General features: G+C 36.6%; 1 protein-coding gene across 1 annotated transcript in view; it reads left to right on the top strand.

The window, feature by feature from the left end:
* The window catches only part of LOC136039240 (probable ATP-dependent RNA helicase DDX47), a 54517-nt gene extending 40468 nt beyond the window's left edge, over positions 1-14049 (top strand). The window contains exons 6-8 of the mRNA XM_065722792.1: positions 2640-2863; positions 9776-10037; positions 13870-14049. Of these exons, the coding sequence (XP_065578864.1) occupies positions 2640-2863; positions 9776-10037; positions 13870-14007 (624 nt within the window). The 3' untranslated portion in view covers positions 14008-14049. The remainder of the gene's footprint in view (positions 1-2639; positions 2864-9775; positions 10038-13869) is intronic.
* Positions 14050-14392: the final 343 nt, after the last annotated feature.

The raw sequence follows: 14392 nt of genomic DNA, 5'->3' as shown, positions 1-14392 counted from the left end.
ACGAACTTGTAAGTAAAAAGTGACTCTGCCCCAATAGTAACCGAAACTCCAAAAACAGGAATTTTTATAATAATGAATGTATCGAAAGAATTGTCTTTTATTCTGATTCTAAATATATAAATTCCACTAAGTTTAATGTTACCCATCAAAAGCTACGTGCCTTAGGAAATTTGTCGGATTTCTAGAAAAGAGGGGAAACACCTTCAAAAAGCCAAGTGATCTTAACAAAAATTACACTGTCAAATTCAGTATGGTGGAAATCTTTAATCTTTATTGTAGAGATTTCAAGCTCCTAGCTACAAAATTGTGGAACCTTGTATTTTTTTTGCCACAAGAAAGATCAGAGATGCGGGTTTATTTGTTTGTTTTTTATTTTATACTTTTTTGTTTTCCTCAGAGGGGATCTTATCAATCCAGTAGTCAATTTGAACTGAGTTTAAATTTCTAGTTTTCTTTCTAATTGATCAAGAAGATAGGAGGGTAACTAGCCCCCAACGCTTTTTTTTCTCCAAAAACAACTGATCAAAATTTTGAGAAAATTGAATAATTGAGATATTCAATAAGCATGCCTATGAGGATGATATGAACCCCCCCCCTCACAGCTATTGGGTAAAGGGCTGTAAGTTGTTTAATACGCCCATTGGCTACATATAGTATTTTTCTTGGAAATATACGGAAATTTTTCAGGGGAAATTTCCTGCGGGAGGGATTTCGCACGGGGAGAATCTTCCATGGGGAAGAAAGTTTCATAGGAGAAATTTTACACGGGGTGTTTTTCCGCAGTTCTTGTTTGGAACTCTTTTTATTTGTCTTACTTTCTCTTTGGCTGCTCAATTTTGCATATCGAGGGAATGTTCTTGGGGCATTGTCCGGGGGCAATTTTTTGCGGGGAGGGAACTATTTGGAATGATTTTTCTGTGGGGTAGTTTTCTGCGGGAAGACCATGAGTGAATTTTGTGCGAGTGGAATTTTTGTGTGCGGGGATTTTCTGGGGAAGTTTTCCATGGAGGGGGGATATCCCGACATGATTGACCAAATTAAATTATGATTGAAATTAAATATAAAGAAACAATTTTTTCAGCTGAAAGTAAGGAGCAACATTAAAACTAGAAATGAAGAGCAATTATTCCGTATGTGACGGGGACTGCCCCTTTTTCAACCCCGCGCCTTTTATGTTATAGTTGAATTTTTGTCACAGTCCTTTAATAAAGACTGAAAAAAACACAGGGGCCGTTGAATTTGAACGAGAAATCTTTTTCAAGAACTTTAAGACTAGGTAAAAAGTGAGGGCTGAGGAAGGGGCAGTTCCCCTCATAAACAGAATAATTTCTGTTCGTTTTAGGTTTTTATGTTGCTCCTTATTTTCAGCTAAAAGACTTGTTTTTTTAATTTAATTAAATTTACATGATAGTAAGGAGGGCTTGCTAAAAAAAACTATCTTTATGGAAATGAGATAAGTTTAGTCTTTGAATATAAAAACCTAGGATTCGGCTTATCTAGAAATCGATTTTGGAGGGAAAATATTATCTTCAATACGAAAATCCTCCTTATTCTACATTATAGGACTGAGATAAGGTGCTACTAAATTGGTAATTACTAGCCTGTATAATTTATTTTACGACTCTCCACCTATCTAGAGATGGATCTTGGATGAAAAATTACAGCTGTGAATATCAGCTGAAAGTACCCCCCTTACGTAGTATACAAATAGGCTATCTTTATGACATAGCATTAGGCTACTGTCTCTAAAACGGTCTCCAAAATGCTGAATTGTCGAATTCACTAAATGGCTTTTTTTAGGGAGATAAATCATTTTAATAAAATGAAAACATTCAGAAAAAAATCTTGTCAAACAGACATGCCATGCGAAAATCTATACAGATTCTAAGTGCCAGTAGATAAAGACAGATTTATCTGATGCTTGATTCGATAGTTCTACCCAAATGATGAATATTTTGTTGGAAATTACGGACATTCAAGCTGAAACATTTTATCGGTCTCCAAAATCAATAAACTAACATATTGCAATGCAGGATAAAAATAAATAAAAAATTAAACCTAACAAACTGAAATTACTCTTATAATATTTAATTATGTTTCTGCACCTTTAAATTAATTTTATTGATATGACAGATAGGAGACTGTTCAGAGCTCCAAATAGGTTTAACTGACATTCGATAAAAAGTTTCCCCGTTTGCTCAGGATCAAAACGCTTTTTATTAAAGAGGGTTTTCTGCAGTGATGGATCCATCCTAGATTACCAACAAAATTCTTTGGCCACTTTGAAATAAGGCTCAATGACATAGAATCCCAAGTTTTGGAGCCAGCGCAAGCAATTTGTCGACAGTAATTTGGTACAAGCAGTTGAAAATATCTTGAGACGATCCTTAGTTAGACCTCCTCCTACTGTATATTGTTGGGATTTGGATCGGACTGTGAATAAACCGCTTACCACTTCAGGGTAATTATCGGTGGCTAAAGATTGGAATGGAAGCTAAGGGAATTTGCCCACTCGATCAGCTTGGGCAAGACGGACTTCATTATTGTCTTTTCTTGTGCTAGATGATAGATGACTCTGGTAGATATGCTAGATGACTCGCTATAGATGTAATGTTTTTAAGGATTGGATTTTCTTTCAGGATTTATATCTTGTCTACTTGCTCAATGAGCTAGCTGGAAATTCATTTATGGTATTTTGCGCCACTTGTAATAACACAATGAGAACGGCCCTAATGCTTCGAAATTTGGGTTTCACTGCCGTACCCCTTCATGGTCAAATGTCACAAAATAAACGACTGGGTGCATTAAACAAATTCAAGGCAAAAAGTAGAGCTATAATTTTAGCTACTGATGTAGCTAGCAGGTAAGTTGTTTTTCTATTGGCCTTATAGCTTGCTTATAATTTTATAGCTACTGATGTAGCTATCCGTTTCGGTTAATAAACGACTTACAATTATCTAAGTCTTCAAAACATTAGGCAACTTAGCCAGTTTAAAGTAGCTATCTTCTAAATTCTTATTGAAAAAAAGGGTTTGTCTACGCCTAAGTTTTTTAGGCGTAGGTGGTTTTGAATCATTGAATGTCTCTTTGGATGCTTGTGCGCATACTCGCGAGGAAAAACAAATAATCTTTTCCGGCCCGTATCAGGGCTATTATAATCATATAATCGATTTGGTTTTTCTGTGCTAGAGTGATGTGAGAAGATCAACCATGAAACCTATCCCCAGCAAGGCTTTTACAATCTAATTCAGACTGACTTGTCTGGTATTAGGAATAAATGTATCAATTTTAGCTACTGATGTAGCTAGAAGGCAAGTTTCTTTTTTCTATTGGCCTAATAACTGGCCTCATTTTTAGCATAAACATCGACGCCTGAAGGATTTTTTCTCTTTACAAGACAGAGCCCCAATGTTGGCTACTGCTATTTCATTCAGTTAAGTTTGTTTATTTCTATATTGGCATTTGTCTTTAGCCTTATTCTTAGCGGTAGCACCGACAGAAGAATAATTTCTTTGATAGGAGCTTAGGGGCTTCACAAATTTATGGCCAAATTCAACAGATTCATAATTTTGGCTGCTGGTGTTGCAAAATTTTAAAGCACCAAAAACTGTAAAAATGAAATCTGACTCCCGAACAACTATATGCGTCTTAAATAATTAGGAAATCCTAGTAACTCAATATTTGATAAAAAAGCCTCAATATGCAGTTATCAAGTTTTAATATTTAGTAGGTGCTAAGTGTGAAAAGAAGGAACGTGGGTGAAAAATCAGCAGAAAAACAGGGGGAATTTTTTTTTTTTTGACTGACATTTTTTTCTGAAAACTTTTGACTGTTGTGGTTGGATCTTAATGAAATTTGATATTTAGAAGGACCTCGTAACTCAGAGCTCTTATTTTAAATCCCGACCGGATCCGCTGACATTGGCGGGAGTTGGAGCGGGAAATCGGAAATTTGGAAAACAAATCAAGTTTTAATATTTAGTAGGTGCTAAGTGTGAAAAAAATTAACGTGTGTGAAAAATCAGCAGAAAAAGAGGGGAAAAAATTGAAATTTTTTTTTTTTTTACTGACATTTTTTTCTAAAAACTCTTTCGACTGTTGTGACAAAAGACAAACACTACCATTAATTTGCAGTAAACTTTATCAAAAAGGTGATCGAAAGAGTAAAATTATTTAATATTATGTAAATTTATGTAACATAACCCTACATCTTGTTAACAAGTAGGAATGAAAAAGTATTCTATATATCATTAAATAGCTAAAAATGTAAGCTGTACATTTCCTTGGGTTTTGTTAAAAATATTCAACACTGAACACTTTAGTTTATTAGCTAATTGACTGACCTGCAAGAACCTATATTTTGAAAAGACTAATTATCCTATCTCGTTGTATTTATCCCTTTCGAGTTTTAGCTTTATTCATATATCAATAGAAATTTGATTTTTCTTCTGATTCCAAAAATATCACTTTTGTACATAATTTTTACTGCGTAAAGACAAACATTAAACTCTGTTTTCTGCTTCAAACGCCATGATGAAAATATCACAGACCTGATGCATTTTCTTGAAAGAATAAAAAGAAAAGTGTTCCATTTTAACAACTGCTACAAAATATTACCCCTTCTTATGTATTTTCTACCTTCTCATGAAAAATACCCTGTCTTTCCCCTTTCAGAATTTGTCGTATTTCAACATACTTTTGTAAGTCATTCAACATATTGCACTTCGTTCCTAAATGTAGAATTAGGATTTAAAAATAAAAACGTTGAGGTAACTTTTCATTGTTAGCATTTCATTAAGTATTTTATAATATTATCTACGTATGTTAACCTAGTAATAAATTAACATAAATAATTAATGTTATTAGCTAAATTAACGTAATTAATTCGCCCATTAACATTGTAATAAAACACTAAATTCAATATTCTCAGTAAGTGAAGTAGTATTTCTGATGTGTTATTAGGCCGTCGGCGAGGTTCATTGCCTTTTTTTTCTATATGAGCCCCGTCGGCGGGGTTCATTGCCTTTTTTATGGCACTTGGTATCTACCAAGTGACATATAACGATCGCAAACTCTGTCGGTCTGTCGGTCTGTTTTGCTACTTTAGGAACTTCCAGGTAAGCTAGGACGATGAAATTTGGCAGGCGTATCAGGAACCAGACCGGATTAAATTAGAAATTATTGTTTCCCCGATTCGACCGTCTGAGGGGGGGGGGAGTACGTGGCCCAGTCTATATTATTAGATGTAATGTTGGAATATTTGGAAATGAAAGAGTCGGAATTAAATATTAGTAAGTCAGTAGTAATAGTTTATAGAAAGAATGGAGATTCCACAGGTAAGTTTTATGGCTAATAAAGGGGGACGGTTAAATCAGAAAAATTAGAAAAAATGAGGTATTTTTAACTTACGAACGGGTGATCAGATCTTAATGAAATTTGATGATTGGAAAGATATCGTGTCTCAGATCCCTTTTTTTAAATTCCGACCAGATCTGGTGACATTGGGGGGGGGGGGGTTGGGGGGAACCCAAAATCTTGGAAAACGCTTAGAGTGGAGGGATCGGGATGAAACTTTGTGGGAAAAATAAGCACAAGTCCTAGATACGTGATTGACATAACCGGAACGGATCCACTCTCTTTGGGGTAGTTGGGGGGGGGAGGAGGCTTAGTTCTGAAAATTTAGAAAAAATGAGGTATTTGTAACTTATGAACAGGTGATCGGATCTCAATGAAATTTGATATGTAGAAGGATATTGTGTCTCAGAGCTATTATTTTAAATTCCGACTGGATCCGGTGACGTTTGGGCTAAAATCTTGGAAAACGCTTAGAGTGGACGGATCGGGATGAAACTTAGTGGGAAAAATGAGTAAAAGTCTTATATATGTGATTGACATTAATCGGAACGGATCCACTCTATTTGGGGGAGTTGGGAGGGGGAGGGTTAATTCTGAAAATTAGAAAAAATGACGTATTTTTACCTTACGAAGGAGTGATCGGATCTTAATGAAACTTCATATTTGGAAGGACCTCATAACTCAGATCTCTTATTGTAAATCTCGATCGGATCCAGCGTCATTGGGGGCGGGTCAGTTGGAGAGGGGGAACTGGAAAACTTGGAAAATACTTAAAGCGGAGAGATCAGGATGAAACTGGGTGGGAAGAATGAAAACAAGTCCAAGAAACGTGACTGACATAACCGGACCGGATCCGTTCTCTTTGGTGGAGTTTGGGAGGGGGGAATAATTCGGAAAAATTAGAAAAAATGAGGTATTTGTAACTTACGAACGGGTTATCAGATCTTAATGAAAGTTTAAATAAGTTTAAAGTTTTAATGAGAGTTGGAGGGGGAAACCGGAATTCTTGGAAAATGTGAAATTTGGGGTATCTTTATTTTACGAATAGGTGATCGGATCTTAATGAAGCTTGATATATAAAAGGATTTTATGTCTCAGATGCTTCATTTTCGACTCGAATCGGATCTGGGGACATTGGGGATTGGAGGGGGGAAACAGAAATCTCGGAAAACGCTTAGAGTGGAGAGATCGGGATGAAACTTAACGGGAAGAATAAGCAAAAGTTCTAGATACGTGATTGACATAATTGGAACGGATCCGTTCTTTGGAGGAACTGGGGGGGGGATGTTAGTTTGGAAAAGATAGAAAAAATGAGGTATTTTAACTTGAGAACGGGTGACCGGATCTTAATGAAATTTGAAATTTAGAAGGAACTCATGTCTCAGAGCTTTTGTTTCAAATCCTGACCAGATCTGTTGACATTGGGGGGACTTGGAGGGGGGAATCGGAAATCTTGGAAAACGCTTAGAGTGGAGGAATCAGAATTGAACTTGGTGGGTAGAATAAGCAAATTTCGTAGATACGTGATTGACGTAACCGTACTGGATTCGCTCTCTTTGGGGGAGGTAGGGGGGGGGGGGTTCAGTCCTTTGGCGAGTTTGGTGCTTCTGGACGTGCTAGGACGGTGAAAATTGGTGGGCATGTTAGGGAGCTGCACAAATTGACTTGATAAAGTCGTTTCCTCTGATTTGACCATCTGGGGGGGGGGCTGAAGGAAGAGGAAAAATTGGAAAGAATGTGGTATTTATAACTTACGAGTGGGTGATCGGATCTTAATGAATTTTGATATTTAGAAGGACATCGTAACTCAGAGCTCTCATTTTAAATCCCGACTGGCTTTAAGCTTCTGATTTTCCTTTTAAATCAATCTACTGATTCTTAGAATTTTGCTAGAGCTCATACCATATGAACTCTTGGCTCTTCCGGCCTCGTCACAGGTGCCTTATGAGCTCTTAGCTTTTGTTTTTCTATATAGATGAATGGGTTAGATCTTGAAATTGGCAAAACGAGGCGGAAAGTTTTTTTTGTAAATTTGTGTGTAAATAAATGTAAATAGAGCCAAGAGCTCATATGGCACTTGTGACGAGGTCAGAGCCTAAAATTAGACTCGGTACTAGAGTTATTGATTTCATCGTCCTAGGGGGCTAAGAAGAATCGAACTCGCCAAAACACTAGAAATACCTCCAACTTCCCCAAAGAGAGCGGATCCATTCTGCTTATGTCAATCACGTATCTAGGACTTGTGCTTATTCTTCCCACCAAGTTTCATCCGGATTTCTCCACTCTAAGCGTTTTCCAAGATTTCCGGTTTCCCCCTCCAACTCCCCCCAGTGTCACCGCATCCGGTCGGGACTGAAAATAAGAGCTCTCAGACAAGAGATCCTTCTAAATATCAAATTTCATTGAGATCTGATCACCCATTCGTAAGTTGAACATACTTCATATTTTCAAAATTTTCCGAATTATTCGTCCCTTCACCCCCCCCCCCCAGATGGTCGAATCGGAAAAGCAACTATTTCTAATTCAATCTGGTCTGGTCCCTGATACGCCTGCCAGCTTTCATCTTCCTAGCTTATCTGGAAGTGCCCGAACTAGCAAAACTGGGACCGACAGACAGACCTACAGACGGACAGAAACCGCGATCCCAATATGGCACTTGGTAAAATTCCAAGTGCCATCAAAAAATTGTATTTATTTAGAACTTATTTCAGTTTTCTATTCCTGTTTTGGAAGTTTTGTCAAACAGTTGGAATGGTTATTTGTTACCCAAGTAAAACCTTAATCTTTGACATAGTATATTAAACTTTCGTCACTAGCTTAGCTTATATGTTAATTATACAATCATTATAATATACACAAAAACAAAGCACAAAGAAATATGCAGCTAGAAGGCTTTTGACTACGAGAATCATAGTGAGTTATAAAAGAGTGGTTAAAAGACATATGGCAAGGAGAATCACACCGAGTAAAAAATGAATATAAAGCACAAAATAATATTCGGTTAGAAGACAAGTGAAGGTGAGAATTACAACGAATTAAAGACGAAAATAAATCATAAAAGAATCTTCGATTAGAAGACAAACGAAATCGAGAGGAACAACGCCGCCTCAATGTCCGACGGCAACAAGCTATCGCACACAAATGGCCTACAAAGGTCATTGAACCTACAAAGGTCTTTGTATGAACCTACAAAGATGTCGTAAACTATGCGTGTTTATTACAAGTTTTTTGGATCCTTCCAAGTTGTGTATATTTACTGTGGAGCCCCCTGTTTTTCTGAAGCAAAAATAGCAAACAATGGTGATTCATTTGGAAGTTGCTTCTTGCATGGTGGACTTGTATTGCCACCTCAACAGCTTACAAATGATTTAGTTTGTCCCTTTTGATGATTTCACTCTTTCTCTAACGATTTCCCGAAACGAATTAAAGAAGACTACAGAAAAATAAATCAATCTTGGCTGAATCTTTGTAAAGTTAGGATGCCTAGACTCTAAAATTTTTTTCACAAATTCACAAATTTCGTCGTTATCTTCTCTTGTTTTGCATGATAGAAAAGCAGTGTGGTCTTCGTCATTATTTACAAAAAGAGATAAAAAATTTAAAAGTTGCCCCTAGGTGGTAAGAGAAGATTCAGAACCACACCCCTCCCCAAAGCTCAGTTTGAGTGAGTCTATAGACTAGAAATATATGGAGATTCCTCGGAAGGTGACTAAAACAAGGTATTCAAAAAGGGTCATTTGTACGATTTTTTTTTTCCAGCATGTCAAGATAAGATGGCTTAACGCCGAGATAAGTTTGTTGCATTAGTAGAACTGACAGCCGAAAAAACCTGCTCGATGATTCTTTTTTTATTACAAAATAATCACCAATCAAATGCCACTTGCAATTTTTCTTTTTCAAAATAATCACCAATCAAATGCCACTTGCAATTTTTCTTTTTCAAAATAATCACCAATCAAATGCCACTTGCAATTTTTCTTTTTCAAAATAATCACCAATCAAATGCCACTTGCAATTTTTCTTTTTCAAAATAATCACCAATCAAATGCCACTTGCAATTTTTCTTTTTCAAAATAATCACCAATCAAATGCCACTTGCAATTTTTCTTTTTCAAAATAATCACCAATCAAATGCCACTTGCAATTTTTCTTTTTCAAAATAATCACCAATCAAATGCCACTTGCAATTTTTCTTTTTCAAAATAATCACCAATCAAATGCCACTTGCAATTTTTCTTTTTCAAAATAATCACCAATCAAATGCCACTTGCAATTTTTCTTTAATGCACCATCCCCGATTCAAAAGTTTGTCATGCCTGACTAATTTTTTTAGATGATAAAATTTCGTCAATAAAAATTTCAGTGTTATTTTAGCCAAAGTCCTTCTCTTGGCAGGGTCATAATCATCATTACTTTTCCAGGGGTTTGGACATTCCTCACGTTGACGTTGTTGTCAATTTTGATATACCCACTCATAGTAAAGACTACATTCACAGAGTGGGCAGGACAGCTCGAGCAGGTCGTGCGGGTAAAGCTGTAACATTTGTCACTCAGTATGACGTTGAGCTCTACCAAAGGATTGAGCATTTAATTGGGAAGAAATTACCTTTATACTCAACTGTAGAAGAAGAAGTAATGACTTTGAATGACCGAGTATCAGAAGCTCAGCGTATTGCTAAAATGGTGAGTTGGAGTTCATTGTTATCTCTAGTTGAAAGTTTTAATTTACCCAATAAAATGTAGGACAATCCTTATATTTAAGTTAGTAAGCATAATTTTTCGCCATTTGGAATTTGAGTACTGCGATGATGAAAAATAATTCTCTTTAAAAGTTTATTTTGTCAACATGCCACAATAAAACTTATAAAAAAAACGTTTGTTTCATGGGCATATATATGGGCTTCTATGAAGAAAGAGGGAAGAGTTAGATGTCTCAGAGGTTTTATTGTGTTTACGGTCTATATCAAAGTATTTTTAAAGCGTCCTCTTGTCTCTTGTTCTTATTTGGAAGAGTAATTTAGTCCATCTGCCATGTTTTAAACACTTACGACTGGATGTGGCGTCGGTCTTATGTCTGGTTTCGTCAAGCCATAATGTTAATCTCTTTGAATTTGGTTCTTCTTATTTGTTTTGCTCATTGTATTGCGTATATGACCCATCGTTGAATGGATAGAATAACCGAATTCTTATATAAATTGTGGAATGGAATATCATATTTTACATTAATGCTTACTATGTCTTAGAAATTTTATATGTCAAAAACTTGAAGCAGATGTTCCCGTAGATGAATTTTTCAGTCCCTCAGAAATCGGAGATCCAGTTAAAAGGCTCAAGAATAATAATGCTGTTTGTATCTGTGGCTTAACCATTAAGCTGTTGAAATGCGCAGGTGTTACAATGCTCCTATTTCTCCACATCCTGTTCTCCATAATCTGGCAAACTGAGATAATTCCTGAAGACCGGCGGAAGGGTGTCATTATCCCCTTGTGGAAGAGGAAAGGCTCTAGAAGTGACTGCTGAATTACCGTGGAAAATTTCCATTTTCATTCCCCGGAAAACTTTTCTCAATGGTTGCCACGGAGTTCCGACAGAAGGCTTTTTGCCTTTTTTAACTTCCGTGCTGCGCTAAACTCAGTGGACCGAGAAGCGCTTTGATGGATTTTAGAATTAACTGGCTTCCCTGAGAAATACTGCAGACTCTTCGAAGCTCTATATCATGGTACGGAGAGCTGTGTTCAAGTTAACGGCCGGTGCAGCCCGCTCTTTCGAATCACGGCAGGAGTGTGTCAAGGATGTGCAGTGGCCTCCGAGTTCTGCAATGTCATCATAGACCACGTTATAACAAAGAACACTTCACGTCTCAGCTTTGGGCTCAATTTTGGAGGTCCCTTCATCTCAGATGCTGATTTTGCGGACGACTTGGCCATCCTGGCGGACTCCATAGATCAGTTGCTGGAAGCGCTTTAGATCCCTTCGAGAAGGGCCGCAAAAGTGGGACTCAAGATAAGCTGGAATAAAACTAAATATGGCTACAGACATGCTTTCTCCTGATGTCAATTCTCCAGTTAGCCTAGACAGAACAACTAGCATCAAAGCTCTCAAAAGGCTCACGTACCTGGGTTCACTCTTCAGATGGCTCGCTTCTCTCCAAGCTGGCAAACAAGGATACCCAAAATGTCTTCTGCCATGGGCAGGTTCAACCGTCACCTTTGGTGAAAACCGAATATCAGTCGCTTAAATAAACTGCGAATTTTTACCGTCTCTGTCTGTTCTATGTTGCTTTACGGAACTGAGACGTGGCATGCATTAGTTGCAATACTAAAGGGCATCGAGGTATTCCAGTCGAAGAGTCTTATGAGCATCGAAGGTCATTAGTGGTTTAGTGAGGATCGAAGGTCAGCAGTGGCTTGACTTCGTGAGTAGAGAGAAACTGGTACAGCTCACGAAGCAGTCTCGGTTTTTGACACAAGCAACCCAGCATATCTTACGACAGTTTGGACACCTACTTTGAATGCTCCTGCATTTACCCTCAAAGACAATCTTTTACTTTGACCCTACGGAAGCCGATTGGAAGTGACCTGGCATCCGATCGAAGAAACGATGGCCTGACAGCCTGTCAGAGTTCCTGGTGATGACAAACATCAGACCGAGCGAAGAGCAAACGCTTGCCATGGACCGAAGCGGATGGAAGAAACATGCGTCACTCTCTACGCCTAGCAGCACCGGAGAGGAAACCTAGGTCAAAGTAAGTACCAAATTCGCGTTTTGATTTTTCAAAACTTTGACACACCATGCCTAAGAGGTAGCCCATAGCTGCCTAGTCTATTTATATATAATTATTCTTTTCACAACTATTGTCTGATATAATTCAGTCCATGAATGAGCTTGTCCATGATCAAGATTTTTGTTCTAACCTTTGAGATGGTTTGTTTCAACTTTAAAGATCCTTTGTGCAAAATTGGACGATATTTTCCAAGCTTAAGGTCAATTAAAAATTTATTAATTTATTTATATGGCTATAAATTTAAACTTACGACCTGCTTTTTAAATAAAATTCAATTTGGCCTGTAAGAAAGAGCCATTAAAGAAGTCAAAAGTAGAAGAATGACAAGCAGTGGTGGCTCTAGGCCTGGACAGGAGCCCACGATTTTCCGAGTTCTGACATTAAATTCCTTTTTATTTTGAAGTTTTACACACCTATTGTATACCTTGCTCCTCCCCCCCCCGATTATGATGCTTAAAACTGCTACTGACTATAAATTACAGAATTGAGGTATTCGGAGTCAGACAATGGCGAAAGTCTAAATGAGCAATTCTAAAAAAAAGGTCTAAGTGAGCAAAGTCTAAAGCAGAATTAAAAAAAAAAAAATCCGAAATTTTGATTTGGAGGCTCTGAATGTTGGCTATATGCTTGTTTTATATGATTTATTTGAATTTTTTACTCTTAGTTATTTGTTATTGGTTTTAATTTAGTTTTTACTTCTATTTTGATTAGGACAGCTTTGAATTATATAGCCGAAATACCTCTATATATTGGGGTACTTGTAACTGTCTTGAACAGCCTTAAGTTTTTAGAATCTCTTTACTTTTGTACCCGGAAACTTTATCGTCAAAACAGGCTTAAAAAACTATTATTTCCTATGACAGTGTAGTGTAACTGAGTAGAAGCAGGAACATTTAAAAGAAGAAGAATTCTAATTTTTCTAATTTGGACTTCAATTAAAGGTTTAAGCTTATTATGAACTAGCTGAAATAAAGTAAGTACATTGTTTGTGCATTTTACTAACTATAAAATAATTTAGGCTTGGCTAGTATGTAGAACATAGATAAGTTTTAAGAATATGGTCAAATATTGTTTTGCTGTTCTTTTGGCGAATTTCATCTTTCAACCAAAAAAAAGGAAAAATTTTAAGTTAAATTTTATTTCGATTTTAGAACTATTTTAGAATTTCGCTTAAGAAGGTAGATGGTACTGCTCATTTTTCTCCAGATACGAAATTGAGGCATTAACTTTTACGTTGAATACTTTATCAATGGCAACGGCAGAATGATTTTTCAATTTGATCACCTTGGTGGAAGTGAATAAAGACTTCAGAGCCAAGCCATGGCTAATGAGAGTAAAGTCAAGACAAATAGTCTCTGTGAGAGGCAAAGCTGGTATAACTTTTTCAGAGTTGTATAACACTGGGTATTTTCACTTGTTCACGTTCACGTCTATCATCCATCCTAGGGTAGAACTAAGGTAGATAGGTATAGATTAAGGGTAAGTAGTTTACCCTTACTCCTTGGTTATTAGTTTATCGTGCTTGACTGCACGCGACGTTACCACACATAATATATTTGTGTGTCGCTTGGGTTTTTACACCGAACCACTGTTCGTGAATTGAAGCGAAAATACTTCGGTGTTTGATGTCCAGTTGTTTGTGGATAGGCACGCTTGTAACCTTTTGTTCCATGCTATAATAATTGTATCAATAAGTGAATATCTATTTTTTGATTTTTGTTTTTCTTTAAGGAATTGAAAGAACTGGAACAAAAGAACAAAGGGGGAAAAGGAAAGAAAAGAAAAGGAGCTGATTCTGATAATGATGATACTGAAGAAGCATCTGGAGTGAGAAATAGGATCAAGAAAAAAGGAAATTTCAAAAGCTGAGTTCCCGAATTCAAACTGGAATAATAAAAAATTTACTAAATATTCAATTTGAATAATATTGATAATAGTATAGGCTAAAAGAGAAGAAGATGAGAATTTGGAAACACTTCTTTTCAGCATGGTTGGATTATTGTCAGATGTGTTATTAACGAAAAAGATTACTTTTGATGTCAAATCAAATCTCAATGACATCAAATCTTCATTTCTTAAGCATATCAGGCGTAACTATGACGTCAAAGATTTATTTTAATTCCAGATCTTAGAGACATCAGATCTCCAGTGCCGAAAAATATCAATAATAAAATAGGTAAAAAGAGAATGAGGGGAGGATAGATAAATAAAGCTTGGGTTGCATTCGACGTACCTGGTTTACTTTATTTCAGTT

Source organism: Artemia franciscana, chromosome 19, assembly GCF_032884065.1.
Source record: "Artemia franciscana chromosome 19, ASM3288406v1, whole genome shotgun sequence".
Lineage (NCBI taxonomy): Eukaryota > Metazoa > Arthropoda > Branchiopoda > Anostraca > Artemiidae > Artemia > Artemia franciscana.
Note: the sequence above shows the minus strand (reverse complement) of the source record. Positions and strands in the feature narration are given on the sequence as shown.